Source organism: Petaurus breviceps, unplaced genomic scaffold (genome assembly GCF_028583685.1).
Source record: "Petaurus breviceps papuanus isolate PSGF00001 unplaced genomic scaffold, PetGlider_PUasm1.0 90594, whole genome shotgun sequence".
In the NCBI taxonomy this organism is placed as follows: Eukaryota; Metazoa; Chordata; class Mammalia; order Diprotodontia; family Petauridae; genus Petaurus; species Petaurus breviceps.
Window position 1 is genome coordinate 2,974,842 of NW_027187281.1, and position 24,330 is coordinate 2,999,171.

Genomic DNA, 24,330 nt, shown 5'->3' on the forward strand with positions numbered 1-24,330 from the left:
GATTTTCTAAGCGTTCAGTTTGAGACTGGATGACCACCTACTGGGCATGCTAGGGAGATAGTTGACTGCCTCCTTGGCTTCCCTAAGTCCCAACTAAAATCCCATCATCTACAGGAAATCCTTCCCAACTTGTCTTAATTCCTGTGCCTTCCCTCCCTAATTATCCCATATATAGCTTTTACGCATTTGCATGTTGTTTTCCCCCATTAGATTGCAAGCTCCTTGAAGGCACTTTTTTTTTTCCTTTTCGTATCCTCAATGCTTAGAGCAGTTCCCAGCACATAGTAGGTGCTTAATAATAAATATTTAATTGGCTATAGGGGTCATTCATCCTGAGCTTTCTCCCCTCGGAATCTCAAATGAGTCCCTTGATATCATCCCTCTTCCTCCCCAGTCTCCAACAAAGTGCCTATTTCTCCTCAAAGCCAACCTCTTTACCTTTGTACCGCGTTGATCCTGTCCCTTCCTGTCTTCTGAAGCAGACTGATCCCAATCATGCATGTTTTTATTCTGACGGCCCCTTTCATGTCACCTACAAATACCCCCAGGTTCTCACTATCCTTAAAAACTCTATTTTAATATTCTACTGTCCACTGAGATATCCTCTTTAAAACTATCTGTTGTGTTCACTTCTCTTACTCAACCCTTTTCAACGTCTTCTAATCTCATTAATCAACTGGAACTGCCCTCTCCGATGTTATCAAACTGCCAAATTTGAAGGCCTTTTCTCAATTCTCATCCTTTCTACAAGATTTGACCCTGGTGGCTATCATCATTTCCTCCTGGATACTCTCTTTTTTCTGAGATCTTCTAGCACTACTTGCTTGATTCTCCTCCTCCCTGTCTGATCAATCCTTACTCTCCCTTACTGGTTCATTCTCCCTAGCACAAGCTTGTCCCGGGCCCTCTTTTTCTCTCCATTCATTTGCTAGTCCTGTGACTTTAATGATGACATCTATGTATCCAGCTTTAAATCTCTGACTAGCCCACAGTAGGAGATTCCCTCTGCCCCTGTCCCCTTCAGCTCCAGCTGTGACATTTCAGACTTGATGTTAGGGAGCTAGGTGGTACAGTGGATGAAGCACTGCAGTAGTAGTCCCAAAGACACCAATAAGAATCCTGCCCCAGGTACTTACTGTTTGACCCTGGGCAAAGAAATCACTTAACCTCTTTCAGCCTCGGTTTCCTCAGCTGTAAAACTGTGGAAGATAATAGTACCTACCTCACAGGGGAATTGCAAAGACCAGATGAGATTATATAAAGTGCTTTGCAAACCTTAAAGTGCCATATTAAATGCTAGCTGCTACTAGCTCCTACAAGCCTCTGAACTCAGCATATCATTCTCCCTACTAAGCTTCCCTGCTCCTGTTGAAGGTCCCACAATCTTCCCTGTCACCCAGGCCCACCATCTTCTTGAAATCTGACTTCTCACTCACCCCACATATCCAATCCATTGTCAAATCTTGTATATATCTTCACATCTCACACATCCATCCATCTCTCTACTTCATGTCTTCATCATCTGGACTATTTCAAGACTCCTCTCCAGTCCTCCAGTGAGTGGCCAAAGTGACCTTAGTGTAGGTTCAGCCAACACACACACACCACTTTTAAAGAAAGCTTCAGAGAGCATATGGTCATGAAGTTGGGTTTAGAACTTAGATGGGTGAAAACAAAGGAAAAGATAATCTAAACAGGGGTCCAACCATTGAACGTTTTGAATACTAAGCTAAAGAATTTGGACAACTTTTTATTTCTTGAGGGGAAGGATGGCAGATGGTAGGGAAGGAGTGCCAAGATGTGGTTATAAAATGATCAGCGCTATGCTTCTGGAAGACTCAGCTGGCAGTAATGTGATGGGTGGGTTGGATATAGAAGAGACTGGAGGTACAGTAACCAATTAGGAAATTATTTCAATAGTCAAGAAATGAGGGTCTGAACTAGAGTAGCAGAAGTGAAACGGCAAGGGAGATGTAAATCCAAAAGAAATCATAAAGGAAGTTATCAGTGGAACTTGGTGGCTGACTAGATATGGAAGGAGTCTCAACAAAGATTGAGACATCATGTTAAGCACTATGCTAGGACATCAGTACACATCTGGATAACAAGGTCAGCTGATTATCGGGCTGAAAGGCAATGAATTTAATAATAATAATAGCTGGAATTTACACAATGCATTATGATTTGCAAAGTGCTTTATGTATGTCATCTTCTGGACAGCCTAAGTTTGAAGTGAGAGCAGGACATTAAAGCAGAGATGTTTAGAGGAGTGTTGTAGGACTAAAGCTCAAGTACAGAGAGGTTACAGCAGTAATACAGATTTAAGAATAAAAGTAGAGATGACAGACATAGTTCTCCTTATGTATGATTGGGATCAGCTAAGCATTAAAGCTGTGGTCATTTTTTTGTTAGGGCTAGGGAAAGAGGATGATGAAAGAGAGGAAAATTTGGAAATATAGAGCAACTTGAAAAGAAGGCAGGCCTAGGTAAGACACTGGGCATATGGTGTATTGGGAACCAGAGGCACCAAGAGGGAATAAAAGGGCCCTCAAAAATATTTTTTCCTCACCTCATAATTCTACTTAAGATTAGTATGAATTATTTTTATATATGAAGAAAATAGGAAGTTTTATGTACTGCATAAATAACCTCAATGGTAAAGGGTGAACTTAAAAAATTCCTTATTCCAGGGAAGAACTCATGACTAAATGACATAGAGAACATTACTTTATATCTTATATTACATTAAAGGTTTTGCACAAACAAAATCAATGCAGCCAGGATTAGAAGGGAAGCAGAAAATTAGGGAATTATCAAAGCAAAAACAAAAGGACTTATATGTAAATAAATATTTATAGCAGCTCTTTCTGTGATGGTGAAGAATTGGAAATTGAGGGGATACTCATCAACTAGGAAAAGCTTGAACAAGTTGTAGTATATAGTTACAATGGAATGCTGTTGTGCTATAAGAAGTGTTGAGCAGGATGCTTTCAGAAAAACTTGGAAAGACTTACATGAACTGATGCAAAGTTAAATTAGCAGAACCAAGAGAACATTGTAAACAGAAACAGTGATACTGCATGATGACACTGTAAATGACTTAGCTATTCTCAGCAATAAAATGATCCAAGATAATTTGGAAGGGCTCATCATGAAACCTATCCATTTCCAGAGAAAGTATCGATGCTGTTTGAATGCAGATCAAAGCATACTTTTGAACTTTCTTTTTCTTTTGTCTGTTTTCCTTTGAGACGTGCCTAATATAAAAATATGCTTTGAATGACTGCACATGTATAATCTATATCAAATTGCTTGCCTTCTCAAGGAGGAGGAAGGAAAAAGAAAGAATTTGGAAATAAAAATTTTTTAAAATGTTAAATTGTTTTTACATGTAATTGGGAAAAAAATAAATTATTATTTTAAAAAAATCCTTATTCCCAATTTCAATCTTTAACCTACTGGAGGTTACTACTTCGAATGTCAGACCTTTCAAGTCACTGACTTTCCTTTTTTTAGACAAAAACAGTGTCATGTGCTGGAGTTCTGGATTTGGAGTCAAGAGGTCCTAGATTCAATTCCCAATTCAGCTATTTATTAGCTATGTGACCTTTCAAGTAAACTGAGAGGGCTAAGACTAGATGACTTACCTTTAATCTATGATTCTGTGGTCTGTGAGCACAAAATAACAAGAGTGATATTTAACTTCTTACTTCTTGAAACTGCAAACCCCAATAAAAATATAGGAAAGCTAATATACATATATATGTATATGTATATACATATATATAAATGCAATGAATATTTCCTCAAAAAAAGAATGATACAACTTTTATTTTCCACAGATTTTAAAGATACTTTTGCTACATAGTTTATGTATATTTCTATGAGATTATACTTTTCATTTATATGAAGTTCAACATTATACAATTTTAAAGTGATATGTTTGGTAGTGTATCTATAACATTTTAAAAAGTTTAGAGGTTTCTTTTTTGGAATGTACAGTATATGAGGTAAAATTAAGATTACATTAAAAATTGTTTTCTCCTCTGCAGTAATTTGCAGTGAGGCTCAAATGGCAAATACACTATTAAATGACATTTACTATCAAAAATAGGAGTTCATTTGAGTTTTACTATGAAAAACAAGCCACTGGAGCTTGACCACAGTGGCAAATCTTACCATTTTAGACATTCAACTGTATAGAAATCTCTGGGGTATTACACTCAACCTCATTTGTACTGCCAAACATGGCACTTTTAATAAGTTTCTAGAAAATGTTTGCTATCACTCTGTTTTATGGGAAGGTATCAGACTATACAGAAGTGTCAGAATTAAAATAAAAATGTAAACATACAGTACATTATAGTGACAGGTCATTCTTACCTTGGGAAGGCCAAGTTTATCCATTTCTTTTTTAAACAAAAATTAATGTTATTCAACAGCACAGATCATTGGACGTGAAACAAGTACAATACATGCCCATTCTAATAGAGAAATTCTTCAAAGATCTTCAAAGCACAAAACATACATTTTTTTTTTCCCAAAGACTGACAGAAGTGCTTAATAACCATTAAAATGCTAAACCCAGCAACTAAGTAATTAGTGATTCACTACCCTAAAAAATCAAATAATAAATTAAGAAGGCAAATTACAAGTGTTTAACAGATAATATAGATGTGATGAGACAAGAATTTTAGATAGCTTCACTACAAGCTGTATGTTACTGGCAGTCACTGACATCCGAAAAGATGTTCAATGTGATACTTGAAAAGTTCAGTCTGATCATCCAAGAACTCACAAATGCAAGCTCACAAAACATTGATGAATTTTGCAATTGCAAAGTGCTCTAATGCAACATTAACCACATGCAATCAACAATTTGGTACAGTCTCCAAACAGACATTACATTAAACATTAGTTTTTTCAAGAAAGGAAGCAGCTTGAAGTTTTCTGGTGCAAATTACATTTTCACTTCAGATCTGGTGCCCCTAACCAAAGAGATAATGTTTGATTCTAAATGCTGATGGTGATGGCAGTAGTAGTAGGGGAAGCAGCAAAATTTATGGTAATCCTACAAACTTTGTACATCAGAGAGCTGGAGTATATATAGTTATACATACTGGTATGTATATATACATATATGGCATGTAAGTATGTGGAGATAAACTCACATACAAACAACCATAAACTGAAACCAAATTAAATAGATGTGAAGTCCTAAAGTGATTCCAATTACTTTGAAAAAAGTAACTGCCTAAAAGCCCTCTCTTTTCCATGTTTGCAAGATACTGAAGAGGTACCTTTATGAGTAAACTTGTTTTCAGGCAAGATAAACTGCCAGTGCCACCAAGTAAGCTTTATAAATATCTACTTGCAGTAAAGAACTCCACATTTATCAAATTAGAAGCTTCTTCTTTTCACACATATTTGTCCATCCAGTTTATTGTTTGCTGCCTGAGAAAGTCCCCTCAATTATTTATCATAATCCCACTTCCCAAATAATTAAGACAAATGAGGAGGTAGAAATACAGCGTGAGATTGCTTTCACAGCATTTGACTAATATTTTATGCAGCATGTGTCAGTGTAACTTTTAAATGCTTTGCCTCATTCTGAATGCTTCACTTGGTAATCTTTTAAAGCAGAAGCAGGTGTATCACTGTTACACTCATGCTGACTGGTCAAAATTTCAATTATATTTTTGCCTCATATAAAGTTTGTAGTATAAGAAGGCATGTTCAAAAAAATACTTGATATTTCTGTGGCTTGCGTTCTAATAAAGTGCCAGCCCCTACCTAACAATATAAGCATTTTAAGTGGCAAAAATGGTAATGTGCTACAGTCCCAATGCCAGTGCTAAATGCCACTGCTCTTGTAAAAGCAAAACAGAAATATTTGTGGAACATGACAAAAGGAAAGGTAATGGAAGCATTCTAAGAGAAAGTTATATTTTTCACTTGATTACAAAGTACTGAATGATAAAGGCAACCAGAATGGAGAAAACAGCAAAGATCACAAGGATGACCGCAGCACACTGCTCATCAGTCAGTGTCCGTTGCAGCCTTGTGGTTTCCACAGTGTCTTTGTGGGTGCTGGCTGGAGGTTCAGTCCTCTGAGAGATGAATATTACAGTGGCACTGTAGGGGCCTATGAGGTCCTGATGACCACCTACGGTGTCTTGGCACTGTCGAATGGCACACACACGAAAGCGATATTCACAGTTCTGCTGAAGGCCTGAATACCGGAAGTACCAGTCAGAACCTTTGTAAATCTATTAAGAAAAAGAGAATCCTCTGTAAATGTGGGGTGGGAACATGGGGAAATGATTACAAAATCATTTTTTGTCAATTACATAATTCTAAATGAATTTGTGGAGCCTTTCCTACAGTGGATCTCATAGTAAAGGGACTAATCCTACCATCTAATTTATTTTATAAATCTTATTTTTATCTGTTAGGCTTGAATGCTAAGGAAATGCTTAGTGAGAAAGTGGTTAAAGTGGGAGAATCCATAACGAAGGGTATTTTAGAGGAAGCAAACTATGTGAATGTGCATTTCTGAAAGTGAGAAGCAGAGGGGATGCACAAGAATATTGTCAGGGTCTGGAAAGGCATAAACAAAGGCCCAAATACAGGAAGAAGAATTATGTGCACAGATGAGAGCAAAAAAGTAAATCTGGACTTAGTGCAAGGGGGTGGGATTAGGAAGTAGTTAAAAAGGAGGTTTGAAGGACAAAGGAAGGGGCATAGTTGATGAGGGCCTTAAATGGCAGGGAGTAGATTTTAATTTCCTGCCATAAATTAAGAGTCCATCAGCAGAATGATGCAATGACAACATTTAAAGAATACTATTTTGGTAATTGTGTAAAGGTTAAAAGGAAGTCTAGAAATAAAGGAACCAGCTTTTTTTTAAGGGCAAATAGGAATAAAAGACTTACATATGGTACATAATGGAAATGGAAGTAATTGTTGAGTAAGAAATTCTACAATTTTGGGCTTGGGGAACCACTAATATTGTGGTACCACTAAGAATAATGGGGAAGGATGAGGAGGGGAACAATAATAGAAGTTTTCAACATTTTAAGTTTCAACTGTTGGTGGGACATCCAAATACAGCTCTACTCTGGACAGCTGTGGGTTTAGAGAAAATGGTTTTTAAGTTGTGACTGGTTTAAGATAGTTTATGTGTCTAAGACTAACTCATTACAGCAGTTCTTCCAAGCTTTTTCATGCCCCCCCCCCACCCCCACTGAGAACCCTCACATGTTACAGAAAAAATTGAAGCCATTTTCTGAGATCTCCCTTTTCTCCCTGCTCATCTCACGGAGATGCCTTCTGCCACTATCTTTCACTCATCTCACATAAAGAGATGGTCTTTCTCTTTATCAAGGCAAATCCCTCTACAAGCACAAGTGATACAATTCCATTCCAACTTCTAGCAGATGGCCCCTTCTGCCACACCCACCCACTTATCAATATCTTCTTGCTTCCTGGCTGCTTCCCTACTGCCTATGAACATGCCCATGTCTCCTCCTCCAAAAACCTCTTACTTGACCCTTTCAATTCTCCTAGGTATCATCCTATACACCCCTTGTTTCTCATCACTCTCTTCAAACCATTTTCCATATAGCTGTCAAACTGATATTTCCAAAGTACAGGTCTGCCTAGTGGCTCCCCTATTACTTCTAGGAATTGGGCATTTAAAGACCTTTTCTAACTGACTCCAACCAACCTTTCTATGTTTATTAGACATTATTGTCCTGCATGTACTCTATGGTCAACTAAACTAGTCTTCTTAGTACTATTCATACCCTCCCCCCACTTCTATGCCTCTGTAAAAATGTTCCCTCATGCCTAGAATTTACTCACTCTTCAAATCCACTTCTTAAAACTCTGAAATTTCTCCAAAACTCAACTCAAATGTTACTTTCAACATGAGCCCTTTCTTGACTCCCTTGGCTGCTAATGCCTTCCCCCTAACCCTGAGATGACTCTGAATTTACTTTGTATGTATTTTTGAATATACTTACATACATGTTGTTTCCTCTGATATAACATAAGCATTCTGGGGGCAAGAAATATTTTGTTTTTGTTCCCCAGTGCCTAGCCCTGTCTGGTACCTAGTTGGCGCTTAATAAATGCTTGTGGGTTGACTGATATTGTAGGAAGGATACCCTGTTTAGGTACTTGTTGCATTAGATGACCTGAAAAGTTACTTTGAACTATGAGCATCTGTGTTTTTAAAATCATCTAAGGAGAGAAGGGTATTGGAACTGGCATTGCTGTAAGTAGTTCTTATACCAATAAATCAGATCCTTGAGGTAAAAGTCTTAGAGTAAACTTTTAAAAGAAGATTGCAAAGGTGCTTAAATAAGTGTTATCCTTTACCCTATTCAAGATTATCAAGATTAAGCAGCATGGAAAAAAAACAGATTTAAAATTAGAGGGTAATAAAAATAAAGCTAGTATGATAAAATGGTAGGGCTGAAATTTATTTCTAAAAAGCTATGGTTTTATTTTTAAGGTTATAAATACAATTTTGTTAAGTGAATATTTTTATCACTAACACATGTAGTCCCTTATTCACAAATACAAAGACTCAGAACCACAAAATTTCAAACAGTATCTGAAAAAGAATCCCCGCAATATCATCATCATCATGATCATCATGTTAGCTAACATTTATATATACTGCTTACTATGGACCAGGCACTGAGACAAAGAATTTTATAAACATTATCTCAATTGATCCTCACGATAATGCTGGGAGATAGGTGCTAATTATCTCCATTTTATAGCTGAGGAAACTGAGACAGGCAGGGGTTAAGTGACTTGTTCAGAGTCACACAGTTAGTAAGTGTCTGAGGCTGGATTGAAACTTGGGACTTCTTGAGTCTAGGCCCTGCACTCAGTCCTCTGTTCCACCAGCTGCCCAATGTCTAGCAAGTGGTCAGATAGCTTCTGCTTAAAAAGTACTAAAAAGAGAGGAACCAGGATTTCCCAAGGCAACCCAACCCATTCCACTTTTGGATAGGTCTGATTTTAAGAAATTTTTCTAAACATCAAGCCTAAATTTGTTTCTTTGCTATGCCTCCCTCAATGCAACTCAAGGCTGCATTACCTTTCTTGCCTGCCTGATCAGATTACTACTTGTATTGATTTTACATTTAATCTTCAGGTTTTTTAAAAACTGTCTAGCCATATCTCTCCTATATCTTGTAAGTTAGTGTAAGGCTTCATTTATCCCTATTAAATTTCATTTTATTAGATTCAGTCCAATGTTCTAGACTGTCAAAATATTTATTTTTTCAGTCTGTCATCCAGTGTATTAGCTATTATCCCTTCTAGCTTTATATGATCTGTAAATTTGATAAGCAACCTTTATCCAGATAATTCACAGACACGTCAGATGGTGCAGGGCTGAGCACAGGTCCCTGGGCATTCCTCACATAAGTCATGAGACTTCCTTCATACAACCATGAGCAGTCTTTCAATCAGTTCTGAACCCATCTAACTGTACTGCTTCCTACCCACTTATCTTCATCTTATCTATAAGAACAGTGTAAAAAGCTTCATCAAATGCTTCAATAACATCTAAAAGTAAACTCTGCACCATTTCTCTGATCCATCAGTTTAATAACCCTACCAAAAAAAGATGAGGTTAGCCTGACACAACCTACTTTTTAGGAAGTCACACTGGCGAAACCTCTTCTGAACTTCTCTTACCCACTCTAACCTCTAGATTCGCATCTCTAACTGCCCACCTCAAACTGGATGTCCTGTAAATAGATAACTTAAAAGCAGGATGTCCCAAACTGAACTCATTATCTTTCCCTCCCACACCTCTTTCAGATTTCCCCTATTACTGTCAAGGGCACCAGCACACTCCCAGTCACCCATCCTGGCAACCTAGGTGTCACCCTCAAGGCCAGCTGATTTTACCTTTGTAACATTTCTCACCTCTGAGACTGCCCCCCCTCTAGTATAGGCTCTGATCACCTCCAGGATGGACTGTTGTAATGTCTGATGGCTGTTCTCCCTGTCTCAATTCTCTCCACACTCCAGTCCAGTCCCTAATCAATCTTGGTATCATCCCCAGGATCAAATAGAAAGTCCTCTGGCTTCTGAAAGCCCTTCACAAGCTGGCCCCTTGCTCCCTTTTCCAGTCTTCTTATATTTCACTACCTCTGTGAATTCTGTACAGTGACACTGGCTTCCGTGCTGCTCCTGATCTCCATCTCCAATTCTGATTCTTTTCACCAGATGCCCCCCATGCCTGGAAGGTTTTTCTTCCTTGCCTCTATCTCCAAGCCTCAGCTCAAATTTCACTTTCTGCTATTCCAGGGCTCCTAACTGCTACTGTTTTTCCTACAAATCACCTCCCATTTTCACCCTGTATATACCTTTTATGCTCATAGTTGTTTGTATGTTGTTGCCTCCATTAGAACAGGAACTCTCTGAGCAGGCATCATGATTTTGGGGCGGGGGGTATCCTTAGTGCTTATCACTGTGCTTGGAACTTAGTAAATGCTTAATAATTGCTTGTCAGGCTCTTGGTGATTTATTTTTCTACATGTTCATCAACTATCTCTTTCATTTTGGAATCTTCTCAGGAATCCAAGTCAATCTTACTCACTCTTCAGACTCTGTTCTTTACCTTGATTTTCATAAATCAGTCCTGTGATATCTCACTTCTCTTGTTCACTATCTTTCAAATCATAGTTTTTTCAGCATTAAATGATATAGTTCACATGGTACTATATGAAATGAATATATCTAAATGAATTTAGATGAGCTAAATTCATTAAGTGTATTATGTATGCTTTTTTTCCTGTTTTTGGGTACACATCCACACCCTGAAATCTTTTCATGCATGAAAGATATAAGTAAAGACACAATTTTATTTATCTATAATTTCATATAGACCTACCTACCTATCATTCTTCTTGCCACAGAAAACAAACTAGCTATGAAGTGAACAACCGCTGCCTTTTTTTTTTACCCTGCTCTTCACTGGTGGAGCTGTCCACAGTAGGTGTTATAAAAAAACTGATAACATTTAGAGAATTCACGGGTTAAGAAATAGAAAAGAAACTGTGAAAAAAATGACTTGGATGTAACTGACAGAGCCCAGGTAGGGTCTGAGTACTTAACCAAAACCATATTCCTCCAGATTGAGCTCCTTTTCTTCCCACCCCTTAATCTGTTGTGCTGCATAAACTCAAGCAATTAGAAATTAGTCAGGGTTTAGCATTTTTTTAAAAATGCAAATATGTCTGATGGGATAAAACTTTAGTGTGAACCTATTCAGTCAAGCTTACTTTCAGCCAATACCAGAAAACAAATGCAATAAGGGAGTTGACTTTGGAGGGCTGAGTAGATATGGAAGAAAAGAGGGCTGAGAGAGGGGAAGGAATTGGGGGGGTGGGGAAGGGGAGGGAATACTGAGTACTTTGGGGGGAAGGACAACTCTAAGTTGAATATTGTGAACTTGGGGAGAGGATAACAGAAAAGGAGATGCAAAGGGGCCAAAATGTTCAAGAATTGTGCAATCTTCTTATCTGACCATATTCTACTGGTTTTTCCTTCCCTTACTAAACCCTGCTCTTCACCTACACTATGACCTTTGATCAATCCCATGATTCCTCAATTCTTTCCCAGGCCACCATTCCTGAGTCCCTTGCCCCCCTATCATTGTGTCCTGCCAAGTCCAAGCCTTGTACTACTGTCCACTGTCCACCACTTTCACTCCTACATATGTGCTGCGAAAAAGATGGAGAAAATCACAAAACTGTTCTGAGTCCATTACAAATTTATGTTACCCAACCACAACCAGGTCCTCACTGCTGCTAGGCATTCCTACTACTGTTGTGGTTAGCTGTTTTAGTCATGTCTGACTCTTGGTGACACTATTTGGGGTTTTCTTGGCAAAGTTTGGCAAGGTGGTTTGCTATTTCCTTCTCCAGCTCATTTTATAGATGAGGAAACTGAGGCAAACAGGGCGAAGTGACTTGCTCAGAGTCACACTGCTAGTAAGTGTCTAAGGCTGATTGAACTCAGCTCTTTCTGACTTCAGGCCTGGTGCTCTATCCACTGTACCACCTAGCTGCTCAATCCTAATATATGTTCCTTGTCAACTCACTATCCTGCTTTCCATAGCAGGTCTTCCAAACCTCATTCCCACCTCAAAACTCCTATGGCTCCCCTTTCCTTAACCCTTTTAGCTGAGAATCTTACTTCATATTTTACAGAAAAAAGTGAGGTCATTTGCTGTGAACTCCCTCTTTTCCTCTCTTCCTCACCTCCTAGTGCCTTCTGCTATCTCTTCCTTCACTGCAGGCTCACGTGATGAGGTGGCCTGGCTCCTTACCAAGTCTAACTCCCCTACTTGCTCAAGCAATCCCATTTCATCCTGTCTCTTCCAACAGACTGCCTCCTTCTTGTCATCTCCACTCATCACTTACCTTCAATTGTTCCCTGTCTATTGGCTGCTTCCCCACTGCCTATAAAACGTCCATGTCTCCTCCATCCTCAAAAATTCCTCACTTGATTCCTCCATCCCTACCAAATTTCATTCTATATCTCTTCTGCCCTTTGTGGCTAAACTCCTCGAAAAGGCTGTTTGTTCCAGGTGCCTCCATTTTTTTCTCTTCTCACCCTCTTCTTATTCGCTTTATAATCTAGCTCCTGGCCCCCTCATTCCATGGAAACTTCTCTCTCTCAAGTTACTAATGATCTCAATCACCAGACCCAATGGCCTTTTCTCAGTTTCATTTTCCTTGATCTCTCTGTAGCTTTTGATATTCTTGATTACCCTCTCTTCCTTGATACTCTCTTCTTTCTAGGTTTTCAGGACACCACTCTCTCATGGTTCTCCCTTCTGTCTCTCCTCCAGATCAAACCCTTTAAGTGTAAGTGTCCCTCAGGGTTCTGTTCAGGACTCCCTCCTCTTCTTCCTCTATTCTACTTTACCTGGTGATCTCAAGAGCTCCCATGGATTTAATTACGATTGCTATGCTGACTGCTTCTCAGATTTAGCTTTCCTGCCCTCTCTCTGGTGATCTCCAATCTCACATCTCCAATTTCCTTTCAGACACCTCAAATTGGATGTCCAGTAGACATCCTCAACTCACTATGTCCACAATTAAACTCAGTATTTTTTTCTCCTACACAGTTCCCCTCACCTACTTTTCCTCTTCCTATAGAGGGCAATACCTCACGGTCTCTCAGGCTTACAACCTAGGTTTCATCTTCAACTTCTCACTATCTCCACTCCCACACCTCCTCACCCACAGCCAATATTCAATTTGTTGCCAAGGCCTTGATTTCACCTTTGCAGCATCTCTGGAATATACCCCCTTCTCTCCTCTGATTCTGTGCAGACCCTCATCACCTCACACCTGCATTACTGCAATAGCCGGCTGGTCAGTCTGCCTGTCTCAAGTCTCTCCCATTCCAATCCACACTCTATTTAGCCACCAAAGTGACATTCCTAAAGTGCAGGTCTGACCATGTCACCATCCCTTCACCCCACCACCCAGTCAATAAACTCCAGTGGCTTCCTTTTGCCTCCAAAATAAAATACAAAAACCTCTGCTTGGCATTCAAAGCCCTTCATAACTTAGTCCTCCTACCTTTCCAGTTTTCTCACACCTGACTTCCCATACTCTTCAAAATCCAATGACTGTGTGTTCTACAAACAAGACATTCCATCTCTCAGATCTGGGCATTTTCTCTGGTGTTCCCCAATCCTGGAATGCTCTCCCCTCTCATTTGCTGGACTTCCTGACTTCTTTTAAGCGCCAACTAAAATCCCATCTTTTGTAGGAAGTCTTTCCTAACCCCTCTTAATTCCAATGCCTTTCTTCTTTTAATTATTTATCCTGTATACTAGCTTGTTTGTAAATATTTGTCTGCTTGTTGTCTTCCCTATTGGACTGTGAATTCCTTGCGTGCAGGTCCTTTGCCACTCTTTGTTTCTGCAGTGCTTAGCACACAGAAAGCACTTAATAAATGCTTAAGATTCACGAAATTCTATTTAGGGCTGGCTCTGTGTCAGTAAATTGGGAAGAAACTTTTTTCTTCCTCTTAAAGAAAATGGCTTCTTGATCTTGCAAACCAGATGTAGTTCTATTATTAATGGAATTTTGATATTTTATGAATTAAATAAATTTATCTGTAGGTTAACCTGGTAACCTAAACACCATTTATACCCTTTCTATGAAGACATAATTAAATTAACAAATTAACATATGGGGGGAGGGCTTGTGATCTCAATGGTTTAGGGACTCCAGGCATGGAGACTACCACTACTAAAGTGATAAGCAAATATTTGGCAACATAAAGTCTTACAGTTGCCTAGGGCATCAAGGAATAATGTAATAGATCCAGGGTCAAAGAGCTAGTATGTATGAGAGAGATGATTCAAACTAAGACTCTATACACTAAGACTATCTCCCTGCTGCTCAACATATAAATCTTTTGAAACATAGCTTTTGTCAAAGCTGAGGAATGTGTGTATAGAATTAGACATTTTATCAACATTTCTGGAACTTTAAAAGTTCTAGGAAAATCAGTATTTCAGATGCAGTCTGTCAAAACTGAAAGTAAGTATAAATGATCAGGTTATCTTAAAAAACAAACAAACCCCAAACCCAAGTTTAATTAGCAGTAGCAAATGCATTGTTGGACTTTACATGATGTCTTAAAAGGGTATTAAAATCCATACTCTACTTAAGAGGTCCTTATTTAATTTAAAACTATAATAAAATTATATTTTCATCAATATTAATTTTGCTTCCTCCTTGGAAGGAACACACTTATCTGTGAAATACAGTTTAAACCTAATTATCATGTCAATTCATTAGTAGTTTAATAAAGAAAAAAATTACATGCTAACATGAATATGTACCTAGGGCAAAAATAGGGGCCTTCTGCAATCTGACCTAATAAATTTATATTTCCATGTATCATACAATTTAAATATAATAAGAATTATATTTTGGAAGAGACAGGTTAAATACTGTACAAAAGAGAAATACAGATGAAGTCTTTTTTTTTTTTATAAGCAATTGGGGTTAAGTAACTTGCTCAAGGTTACACGGCCAGTTATTTCTGGGTGTGGTGCTATGTATCTGAGCCTGGATTTGATCCCCAGGTCATCCCGACACTGGAGCCGGTGCTCTTACTCGCTGAGCCACCTGGCCACCCCTAAGCAATTGGGGTTAAGTAACTTGCTCAAGGTTACACGTCCAGGTGTTTCTGGATGGGTAATAAGTGTCTGAGCCCGGATTTGATCCACATGTCATCCCGACACTCACTACTCACTGTGCTTCCTGGCTGCCCCTACAGATGAAGTCTTGAAGGAGAAAGTGAGGAGAAGGAAACTACAGCACACACTCAGGCAGGCAGAACAGAGGCTGAAATTCAATTTTATGTCCTAACAATGATGTTATTTTTTATTTAAAGTCTTATTGATGATGCCTTTTGTTTTTAACCCCCAGTCATTTTTCTCTTTGCCTTCCTCAGGCCCTGTGAATTCTACTTAGTCATAATGAAAACATTTAAGTAAAAATTTCTGATAACATAGTATAACACATTCTGCACTTGGAACCATTCTGCCCACTTCTTAGCTAAGAGAAGTGGTACTGAGAAATTTATAGGCAACTATGAAGGTACTGATTTCCAAACACATCCAAAACATATTAAAGTAGAAAGAGGAATGGAATTAGGAGCTTATTTAGGGTAATGATATTATCTAACTATTTAAGATATTCTGTATCCCTAAAATTTTATGATTTAAACATTCTTCTAGCTTCTTAAAAATCATCATAATAGGTAAATTAAATTTTGAGGAAATCATATACCTGTTTTGTCCTGTAACTTTTATTTAAAAAGTGATCTTTTTCCTAGTAACAAACTCATATTGCATCAGCAGTTATAAAACAATTATCTGGTGATCTCAACTAAGTTTCAGAGAGATCTTTTACCTCAATTTCCTACTTTTCTAATTTTATTTAAAATACTTGTGCTGGGTGAAAGGAATTAATCAATGTATTTAATGTAACATTAAGTCAAGTATATTTCACACAAATGGAGTGCTATCTAGGCTGAGAGTTGGTGAGACCTGGGATCAGATCCCATGCTTGATGCTTACTAATCATGTGACCATAAACAAAGTCACTTTCTGAATCTCAATTTGAATCGTCAATTCAAACCTAAGTCTGTAAGGTTTATCATTACATTGCAGTTGTTGCAAGTGAAATTTAACAACAGGGTAAACCAAGGCATGTTTCTCTGAGCAAGACAACATTTATCAACAGCAACACATATAGCTATCAACTAATGGGCCAATGAATGCCTCAGTTTATGCCCAAAATCCAGAACTGAAGATGAAACTCATTTTTATATGCATAGAACAAAGAACAGAACAGAAATCACATTACTGATTATGGAATTGGCAACATCATAGGGTTGAGGGATCATGATTGGTCACATTAAAGAAAGTAGACATAGCACACAAGTAGTATGAGGACCACTTCTGTTTCTAAGGAATGTTTTTGTGAACATATAGGTCCCAACTACATCCTGAGGTCACTGATAAGTACCCAGGGATGCAGATTCCCTGGTGCTTGGGCATTAGATAAGACCCCCTTTTTAACTGTCACGGATGAGGCCAAAGATGGGACAAGGTCACTAGTATGCTTCTCAAGAATAACACTGAAAGCTGAAATTATGTGCAATAACAACAAACTTTGCAGGTGGTACTGAGATAAGAATTTTTCTTTAACTATCAGTTGTTATGGAAAAGCTTAAACCTTTGGCATCTTCAGAGAGGGAGGATGAACTTTTGAACTCATATGTTTCTATAGTCAGAGATAGAGATTAGGTTTTTTACATAGAAAACAATATGGTTACGGAATGGAATCAATATGGAATAAAATAAAATATACAGTACATGATAAATAATTAATTCTCACACAATTTATGTAGGTGGAAAGATTTCCCATATTCATAAAATAAGATCCCTTACATTAATGAAAAACTTGATTAATTTTACTCAAATACTATAAAATTTAATTTATAAAAAATACCTGTTTGAAGTCTGAGTCTTTTCCCACCATAACTTGAAGACTGTAAATAATTGGATCACCCTTCATTGGTTGTAAAACCTCCCATGTGATTTCACAGGTGTGATCATTTATTTTGTCTATTCTTGGGGCTAAAGGAAACAAAAATTATTATAAATACACATGGTCTTTAGCAGCAGCACAAAATCAAAGAGCTACTGTACTTTGATTACAAAATTAGTAAAACTTAAAAAAAAATTATAGGAAGCCTTAAATATACAATTATGTTCCTACATTACCAAGTGTAATTCAGAACAGTAATGTCTCTCCCCAATGTTTTAATTTTGTTTCCATTTTGTCCCTGCTCCCCTTCTGCTACCTATTTGGGACTAAGGCATACCAGTCTCTACCCTCAAGGTTGGCACAGGATGGACTCCACATAGGAAAGGTGGTGAGTAAAACAAAGTTAAAACTGTGGATGCTTCTCTCTCACACACCACTGGTTTATGATGTGGGCAAGAACACAGCAAGCTACTTTCAGAACTGAATGCACAGACGAAAATCTAATTTTTAATAAGATCTGCATACTGTGTCCCTAATGTTTTGCATGTTGCTGGATGGCTACAAAACAACTCCATGAAATACCTCCATTTAATAAAAAGGCAATTTACCTCACACAGAAAGTTACGTGCAAGTATATAATCCAGAAAAGTGTGTTGTGGGAATCTTTCATGCTGTGCTCAAAGAAATAAATAACAACCATCATATGAATCTTTAATTTAAGGAACAAGAAAAGCACAGATAGTTCCCCAATTAACTAAGGGTTAATATATGCTGACCAATAGCTTTCTTGGGACAGCTAGGTGGTACAGTGTGCTGGGCCTAGAGTCAGGAAGACTTGATTTCAAATATGACCTCAGACCCTTACTAGTTGTGTGACACTGGTCAAGTCACTTAACTCTCTTTGCTTCAGTTTCCTCATCTGTAAAATGAGCTGGTGAAGGAAATGCCAAACCACTATAGTATCTTTACTGCACCCCGACCCACACCAAAAAAAAAACCCAGATGAGGTTATCAAGAGTTGAATACAAATGAAATGACTCAACAACAATGACAAAATAGCTCTTCTATTATTAGATTCTCTACTGTTTTCTATAACCCAAAGAATTAAAGGGAAGTGACATATAAATCATTATTGTGTGTGATAAGACTTGGAAACATGAATACAGTCTCAATCTTTCCAGAAACCGTGTCTGCCCATTCAGGCTAGCTTTCCCAGGTCAAATTACTTTAAAACAATGAAGCAGAGTTTTTATATTTTATACCATGAAGCACAGTTTTTCAGGTGATAAAACTTCTGGAATACAGGTCTGTTAGTATAATTTTTTATATTAGTGCTAAAGTTGGGTAGTTAGTGGATACTTAACTTTTGAAAGATTAATTTTCTAATAAAGGAAATAACATTACAATAGGGTTACTTACCTTTCAAGGCAGCTGGCACAGATTTTGGAGTAGTGAAAGTATATTTCTGAGAAAGGGGACCTTCCCCAGCTTCATTGCAAGCCTGAATACAGAATTTATAGGATGTTGACTCACTGAGTCTTTGGACTTTATATGTGTGACATGGTCCTCTGTATAAGGATATAAACCTAAAGGGGAAATAAACTTATTAAATGAGTTATAAATAGACATTCATTAGTTTTAAAATTTGTAAATCAGGGCTACAAACAATGATACATACTATGGAAATACAACAATAGATTAGAAGGGCATGAAAAAGGTGTTCAATGAGTAAAAATAATTTCTGAAAGAATCTTACTCTAGTACCAGTAAGCTACAAGTAAGAATTCTTCTCCTCCACTCTCCCCACCTCCATCACCATCCTCTCCTCCTTCTTAGAGTGCCTACTATGACTGCTAGTGACAACATACAAAACACAACATACATCATCCCTACCATTAGGGACCTAAAACAGGGCCACAGAGAGAGGCCATACACATAAATAAAAAACAACAATAAACCAACACTAAGTTCCAAATGAGTAACAGCAATATGGTTTTGGTAGTAGTATTTTCTAAGATATCACTGTCTCTATGAAGAGTGAAACTGTAGGTCACAGAAGTTTAGAGGAAATGGGCAAACTAGGAGTGTGGGGAAGGGAGAGGAGTCTGAAGGGATTACAATGAAGATACTGAAGTTGAGAAGTATAAGGGATAGGTTTGGACTGAAGAGAATGGCTATGAGCTAGATACTGAACCCCCCTGAGAAAGGCAAAATCACAGCAGTAGATTGTAATGAACCATAAAGGGAGGAGAATCAGCTTAGTGAAAGCAGAAGAAAACTAAGAAGGGGACAGGACCAAAGTGAAAGGGTTAGGCTTAGAAAAGGAACATCTCTTTTCCTCTAACATAAGAAAGGATAAGTAAATATAACAGAAGAATTATGTGATGAGATTTATGAAGCCTATATTGACAAGATTCCTGACCTCTGAAAGCTTCAATTCTAAGAAAATGTGCACACGCACGCAAACACACATGCACACACACACACAGAGAACATAAACTAAAATGCAATATCATAAGGTAATTAGATATATATACATAGAGAACATACTCTTCAAATGATTTGCTTTAATTTAAAGTAAATTGTTTGTCCTTTTGAGTTTCCTCCTTTTTCCATAGTGAAAAAACAATCTCAATACTTATAGGATGAGTACTCAATTGCTAAACAAAGGTTTAGAAAAATTCAACCCTCATGCCAATTATTTATTTTAAAATCTAATTTCAAGATGGTTTTGGAATAAGCTGGGGAAGGTTGCTTCGGTAGACAGAAGACAAAGAAGTGCTGAAATGAAGTTCTTGTGGTTGCATAAAGAAAGAAGATGGATAAGTAGCCACAAAATAGCCTATTTCCTTTCAATGGCTCATTAGTTTTCCAGGGATAAATTACACACATTTCCTACCCCAATGAAAAGAGAGGAAGTTTACATTAGAATTTTTCTCATTTACTAGAAATGTACATTTTTATTTAGGAGAGGGATAGGGCCTGCAACTGTGATTTTACTGCCCCTATCAAGGCAAGCTGCCATTTTTTTCTGCAAATTATTGTCTTTAGTAGCTGCCCAAGGCACCAAGAAATGACTTGTCCAAGTCACAAAAATGATCAAAATAGAAATTAATCCCAGGTCTTTCTGCTAGGCAGTCTTCCAAATTTTCAAAAGAATCATTTAAAATAGACTTATGTCAATTTTTTTTCACCTTCAACATTTATAAAATTGAGGTCAAAGGATATGCATAAGAATCTAACCCTTACCTTCCATTCTTATCTTCCATTAAAAGGTGGTACTGAATGGAATCTGTAGGTAATATCTTTGGGGTTCCTTCCCCCCACTTTAGCTTGAGGTTTTGGTGACTGTAGGCAGCACATTCCAGGCGAGGAGGATCAGGAGGAAGGGGTTTAGTTTTTAATTTTATCGTGTGGCTGAAAGGACCAGCTCCAAGGCTATTCAAAGCTTGAATTCGTATTCTAAGAATCACAGGCACAGAATGATAACAGATAAATTTTAGCATATAATTGATTGTTGCATAATAAGTTATAGGCTTGCCAAGCACAGACAAGGAAAAAAAATATTAAACTGCTACACTAGTGTTTAAGAAACACCCAAACTATTTCCATTTTATTTTTTTGTAAGTTGGGGAAAAGGCTATTTATCAAGATGAACTTATGTACAACACATTTTACTCCCATCACAGCAGTCTGACTTAAGATCAAAGGATTTAAAGCTGTAAGGGACCATAAGAAATAATTCACAATAATTTCCTTGTTTTGAAGATGAAGAAGCTGACGTTTAGAGAGAATTGTCTTATCAAAGGTTAGAAAGGTAGACATTTTTGTTGCCACATCTTTTTCTTAAGAAGTGCTAACTCTTTTATTTTTACTAATGAGAAACTTTTTTTCTCCCTAGCAGATCTAGGTGTTTCCTTAATATTAAAATGCAAATAATTCATTAATAAAAATTATGGGGCATGAAGTAACATCATTTACAACAATGTGATTATAATGGAAAACATTTATATTCAATATTCCCAGAAATACACTAAATACATTTTGTAATTTGGGAATGGAGGGACAATTACCACTATGTTTTCATTTAATACTGAATCTCATTGTGTTCAGGATTTTTCTTTTAAGTAGAAAGTTAATTCCCCATTTTCTTCAAAAATGATCTTGATTTAAGTTATAACTGACTTGTCTCTGCCAAAGTGATTTCTAAGTTGTAGGGTATAGTAGAAAGAATGCTGAACTTGGGAGTCAAGACAGACCTTGATTTAAATGCTGCCTAGCTCTGTGATTAGAAGTAAGTTACTAACCTCTCTGGCTCTCAGACTTTCTTGTTTAAGTTAATAATAATACTTGTAGTAACCTACACCTTACAGGGATGGTGTCTGGTGTTAGAACCAAACAAGATAATGTGTACAAATACTTTGTACATATTGAAGCACTATGTAAACACCAGGTATCATTATTAGAGGGCTAAGTCTGAATGGGGCCAAATACAGGGTGACAAGGATGGACAGTAAAATGTTTTATTGGTATTATGTGTCCAAGTGTCATTCTAACGACTTTTAAAAAAGAAACATTTGGAGAAGAGGGAGCTGTCAGGAGCTGACTGTCTCATACTAAATTTAGTATAATAACAAATTTGAGCATATGAAGAAGATATTATATAATGAAAGAATATCAGTGTTAAATGAGATCAGAGAGATTATTTAGTCTACTCCCCTCATTTTATAGTTGAAGAAATCAAGGACCAGACACAAAGTGATTTAATTAGTGAGTACTGTTCAATGGAAAGATTACTGGATCTGGAGCCAAGAGAACCTTGGTTCAAATCCCAGTCCTGCTATATGCTGTGGGACTCTGGGCAAGTCATTCAAATGTTCTGAGCTTTGGCTTCCTCAACTGTAAAACAAAGTGGGTATCTTTGTGAATGACTACAGGTCCCTTCCAACTCTAACTGTATGATCCTATGATCCAATGTCACACAGAAAGTTAAATTTAAACAAATACTTTGATGAAAATTAACTTATGTAGGGGGGGAAATTGAGCTGAAAATTGGGAGGTGACTAATACATCTCATTTCCAAAAAAAGCAACTATCTACCAAAACATATAAAAATTCTTTGACAGAAATATTATTTTAAAGAAACCATTATAACTAAAATATTCCACAATTATCATTCATAACTCTTCTAATGTCACAAACTCCTCTGATGACAAGGGCTGATTCCTACAAACATACACATGCATGTATATACAGGTAGAAAATAGTGTATATGATGTTAAATAGTTGCGTGTGTATGTATGTGTGTATGCATGCATGTATAAAAACATGTTTCTAATATTATGAATTTGTGTTCTTAAATTTTGGTATAGAAGCTGCTTACTCAAACCTCAAAGTTCATTATAGATTTCAAATGTTTTATATTTATTTTGCATTCATTTTGAATTCAAAACTAAAATTCATGGTAAACCTGCTTAAGAAATGAGAATTTTCTCTGACTCATTCATCTCTCTTATGCAAATAGTAAGATTCCAAATACAATTTTGCCTGTGTACCTGTATGTTGTATCTGGTTGCAAATTGCCTATAATATAGTTTGAAATTTTTCCCACTGTCACAGTCTGTTTCTCTCCAAAGTCTATGCTATAGGACAGGATTTCAGAACCATGATCACAAGGCTTTTCCCATCTTATTGCAAGGCAGGTAGAAGGTGAATAATCTGGACTTTCAACTTCATCTTCGCTTACTCCTTGAAGACAAGTCACAACTGCAGGTACCGATGCTGGAGTCATGCATACTACTACTTCACTGAAAGGGCCTGGTCCTGCAACACTCACAGCCTGAAAATTAACAAAGAAATGGTCATGGAAGTACTACTGAAATGCAGACTTTCTGTAATAGCAGACTAACAGTTAAGTCATCCTCTTTACCTGGACCCTGCAATAATACATGGTTGCTGGTGAAAGTCCTTTTAATTCATAACTGAGACCAGGTCCACAGTAACATATTTGCATGCATCCTTCAACTCCTCCCCATTCCAAACGATATTCAGTGACATCTGCTCCATTACTAACTGGAACCTTTGAAATGGGAAACAGATTTAAATTTAGTCTTAAAGTCTGAATCTTGAATGTTTTGCTGAAAATGTCTTTCCATGAGCACAACAAAAAAGTTGTTTTTAAAGTTCTGTAGTCAAGAAAATGAAAACTGTTCGTTTTATAGTCTTATGATTGAGACTGCTTGAATTTGAGGTGTCAGAAAGTGAAATAAATTTTATTTTGTAACTGAGTATTATTACTCTTAAAAAAGTTGGAAAGCATATTTTGTACTGATGTAACACATTCTTTGAAGTAATTTTTTAAAAAATGACTTAAATGAACCATGTGAAAACCTTTGCTGAATTTCAAAGTTTAAGAATTTTTATTAGTATAAAATATAATGATTAATCAGTAGGAGATAAATATAATAGAAATGATATAGCCAATATATTATGAGAATGTTATGTGAACATCAAGTTCACCACTGGTCAAGGTACACCAAACATTAAGGTAAGTATCCTTGAAAAATTCAGAAGCCTATAATAAGCATTATTTTTATATCTAAATTATAACAAGGCGGGGTAAAGATGAAGTGTGAATTAAAGCTGTTTGGTCTTATAAGACTAGCACTAATTAAAATCTACAGTATACCATTTTATACAAAATATTTGTGCAGTATGGAAATGTAAAAATGCAATTTTATACATATACAATAATCCTAAATTAAAGGATAATAATACCTCCCAATACACTTGTGCACAGGTTGCAGATCTACATGTCACTTGAGGGGGTTTGCATTGATCTGGTGGTCCAGGTGCTGTAGTTATTTCACATTTTTCTGAAAACTGTCCAAACTTTAAAAACAAAAAACAAAAACTGATAACTGCAAGAGTTTCAATTTTTTTTTTCAAGTACCCATTTGGTTGCCCAGGACTGTGTTATATATTTACATATTTATAAACATGCAAGATCCCCATCATTCAGAAAAGTCTATAAGAACTGATGGTCATCATTCTCAAAGGTTAAGGGATATAAAAAAAAGGGTCGCTGACATGATTATTACTGATATTCTGACTTTATCACTGTCTCTAGTAACTCATCTTCCTGTAAGATTTCATTGACTCTGAAACTCACACCTCCTCAGCAACCCTTTGCCCTCAGACG

The 24,330-nt window shown here is 37.1% G+C and overlaps 1 protein-coding gene across 6 annotated transcripts in view; it reads right to left on the reverse strand.

Moving 5' to 3' along the window:
• Positions 1–3,813: 3,813 nt before the first annotated feature.
• FNDC3A (fibronectin type III domain containing 3A) overlaps positions 3,814–24,330 on the reverse strand; it is a 189,631-nt gene continuing 169,114 nt past the window's right edge. For all 6 annotated transcript variants that reach the window (XM_069063638.1, XM_069063635.1, XM_069063636.1 and 3 more), the window contains 7 exons: positions 23,907–24,020; positions 23,059–23,208; positions 22,685–22,968; positions 20,379–20,591; positions 18,549–18,715; positions 17,091–17,218; positions 3,814–6,269 (listed from right to left, as the gene is read on the reverse strand). In XM_069063638.1, the coding sequence (XP_068919739.1) occupies positions 5,952–6,269; positions 17,091–17,218; positions 18,549–18,715; positions 20,379–20,591; positions 22,685–22,968; positions 23,059–23,208; positions 23,907–24,020 (1,374 nt within the window). In that variant the 3' untranslated portion in view covers positions 3,814–5,951. The remainder of the gene's footprint in view (positions 6,270–17,090; positions 17,219–18,548; positions 18,716–20,378; positions 20,592–22,684; positions 22,969–23,058; positions 23,209–23,906; positions 24,021–24,330) is intronic.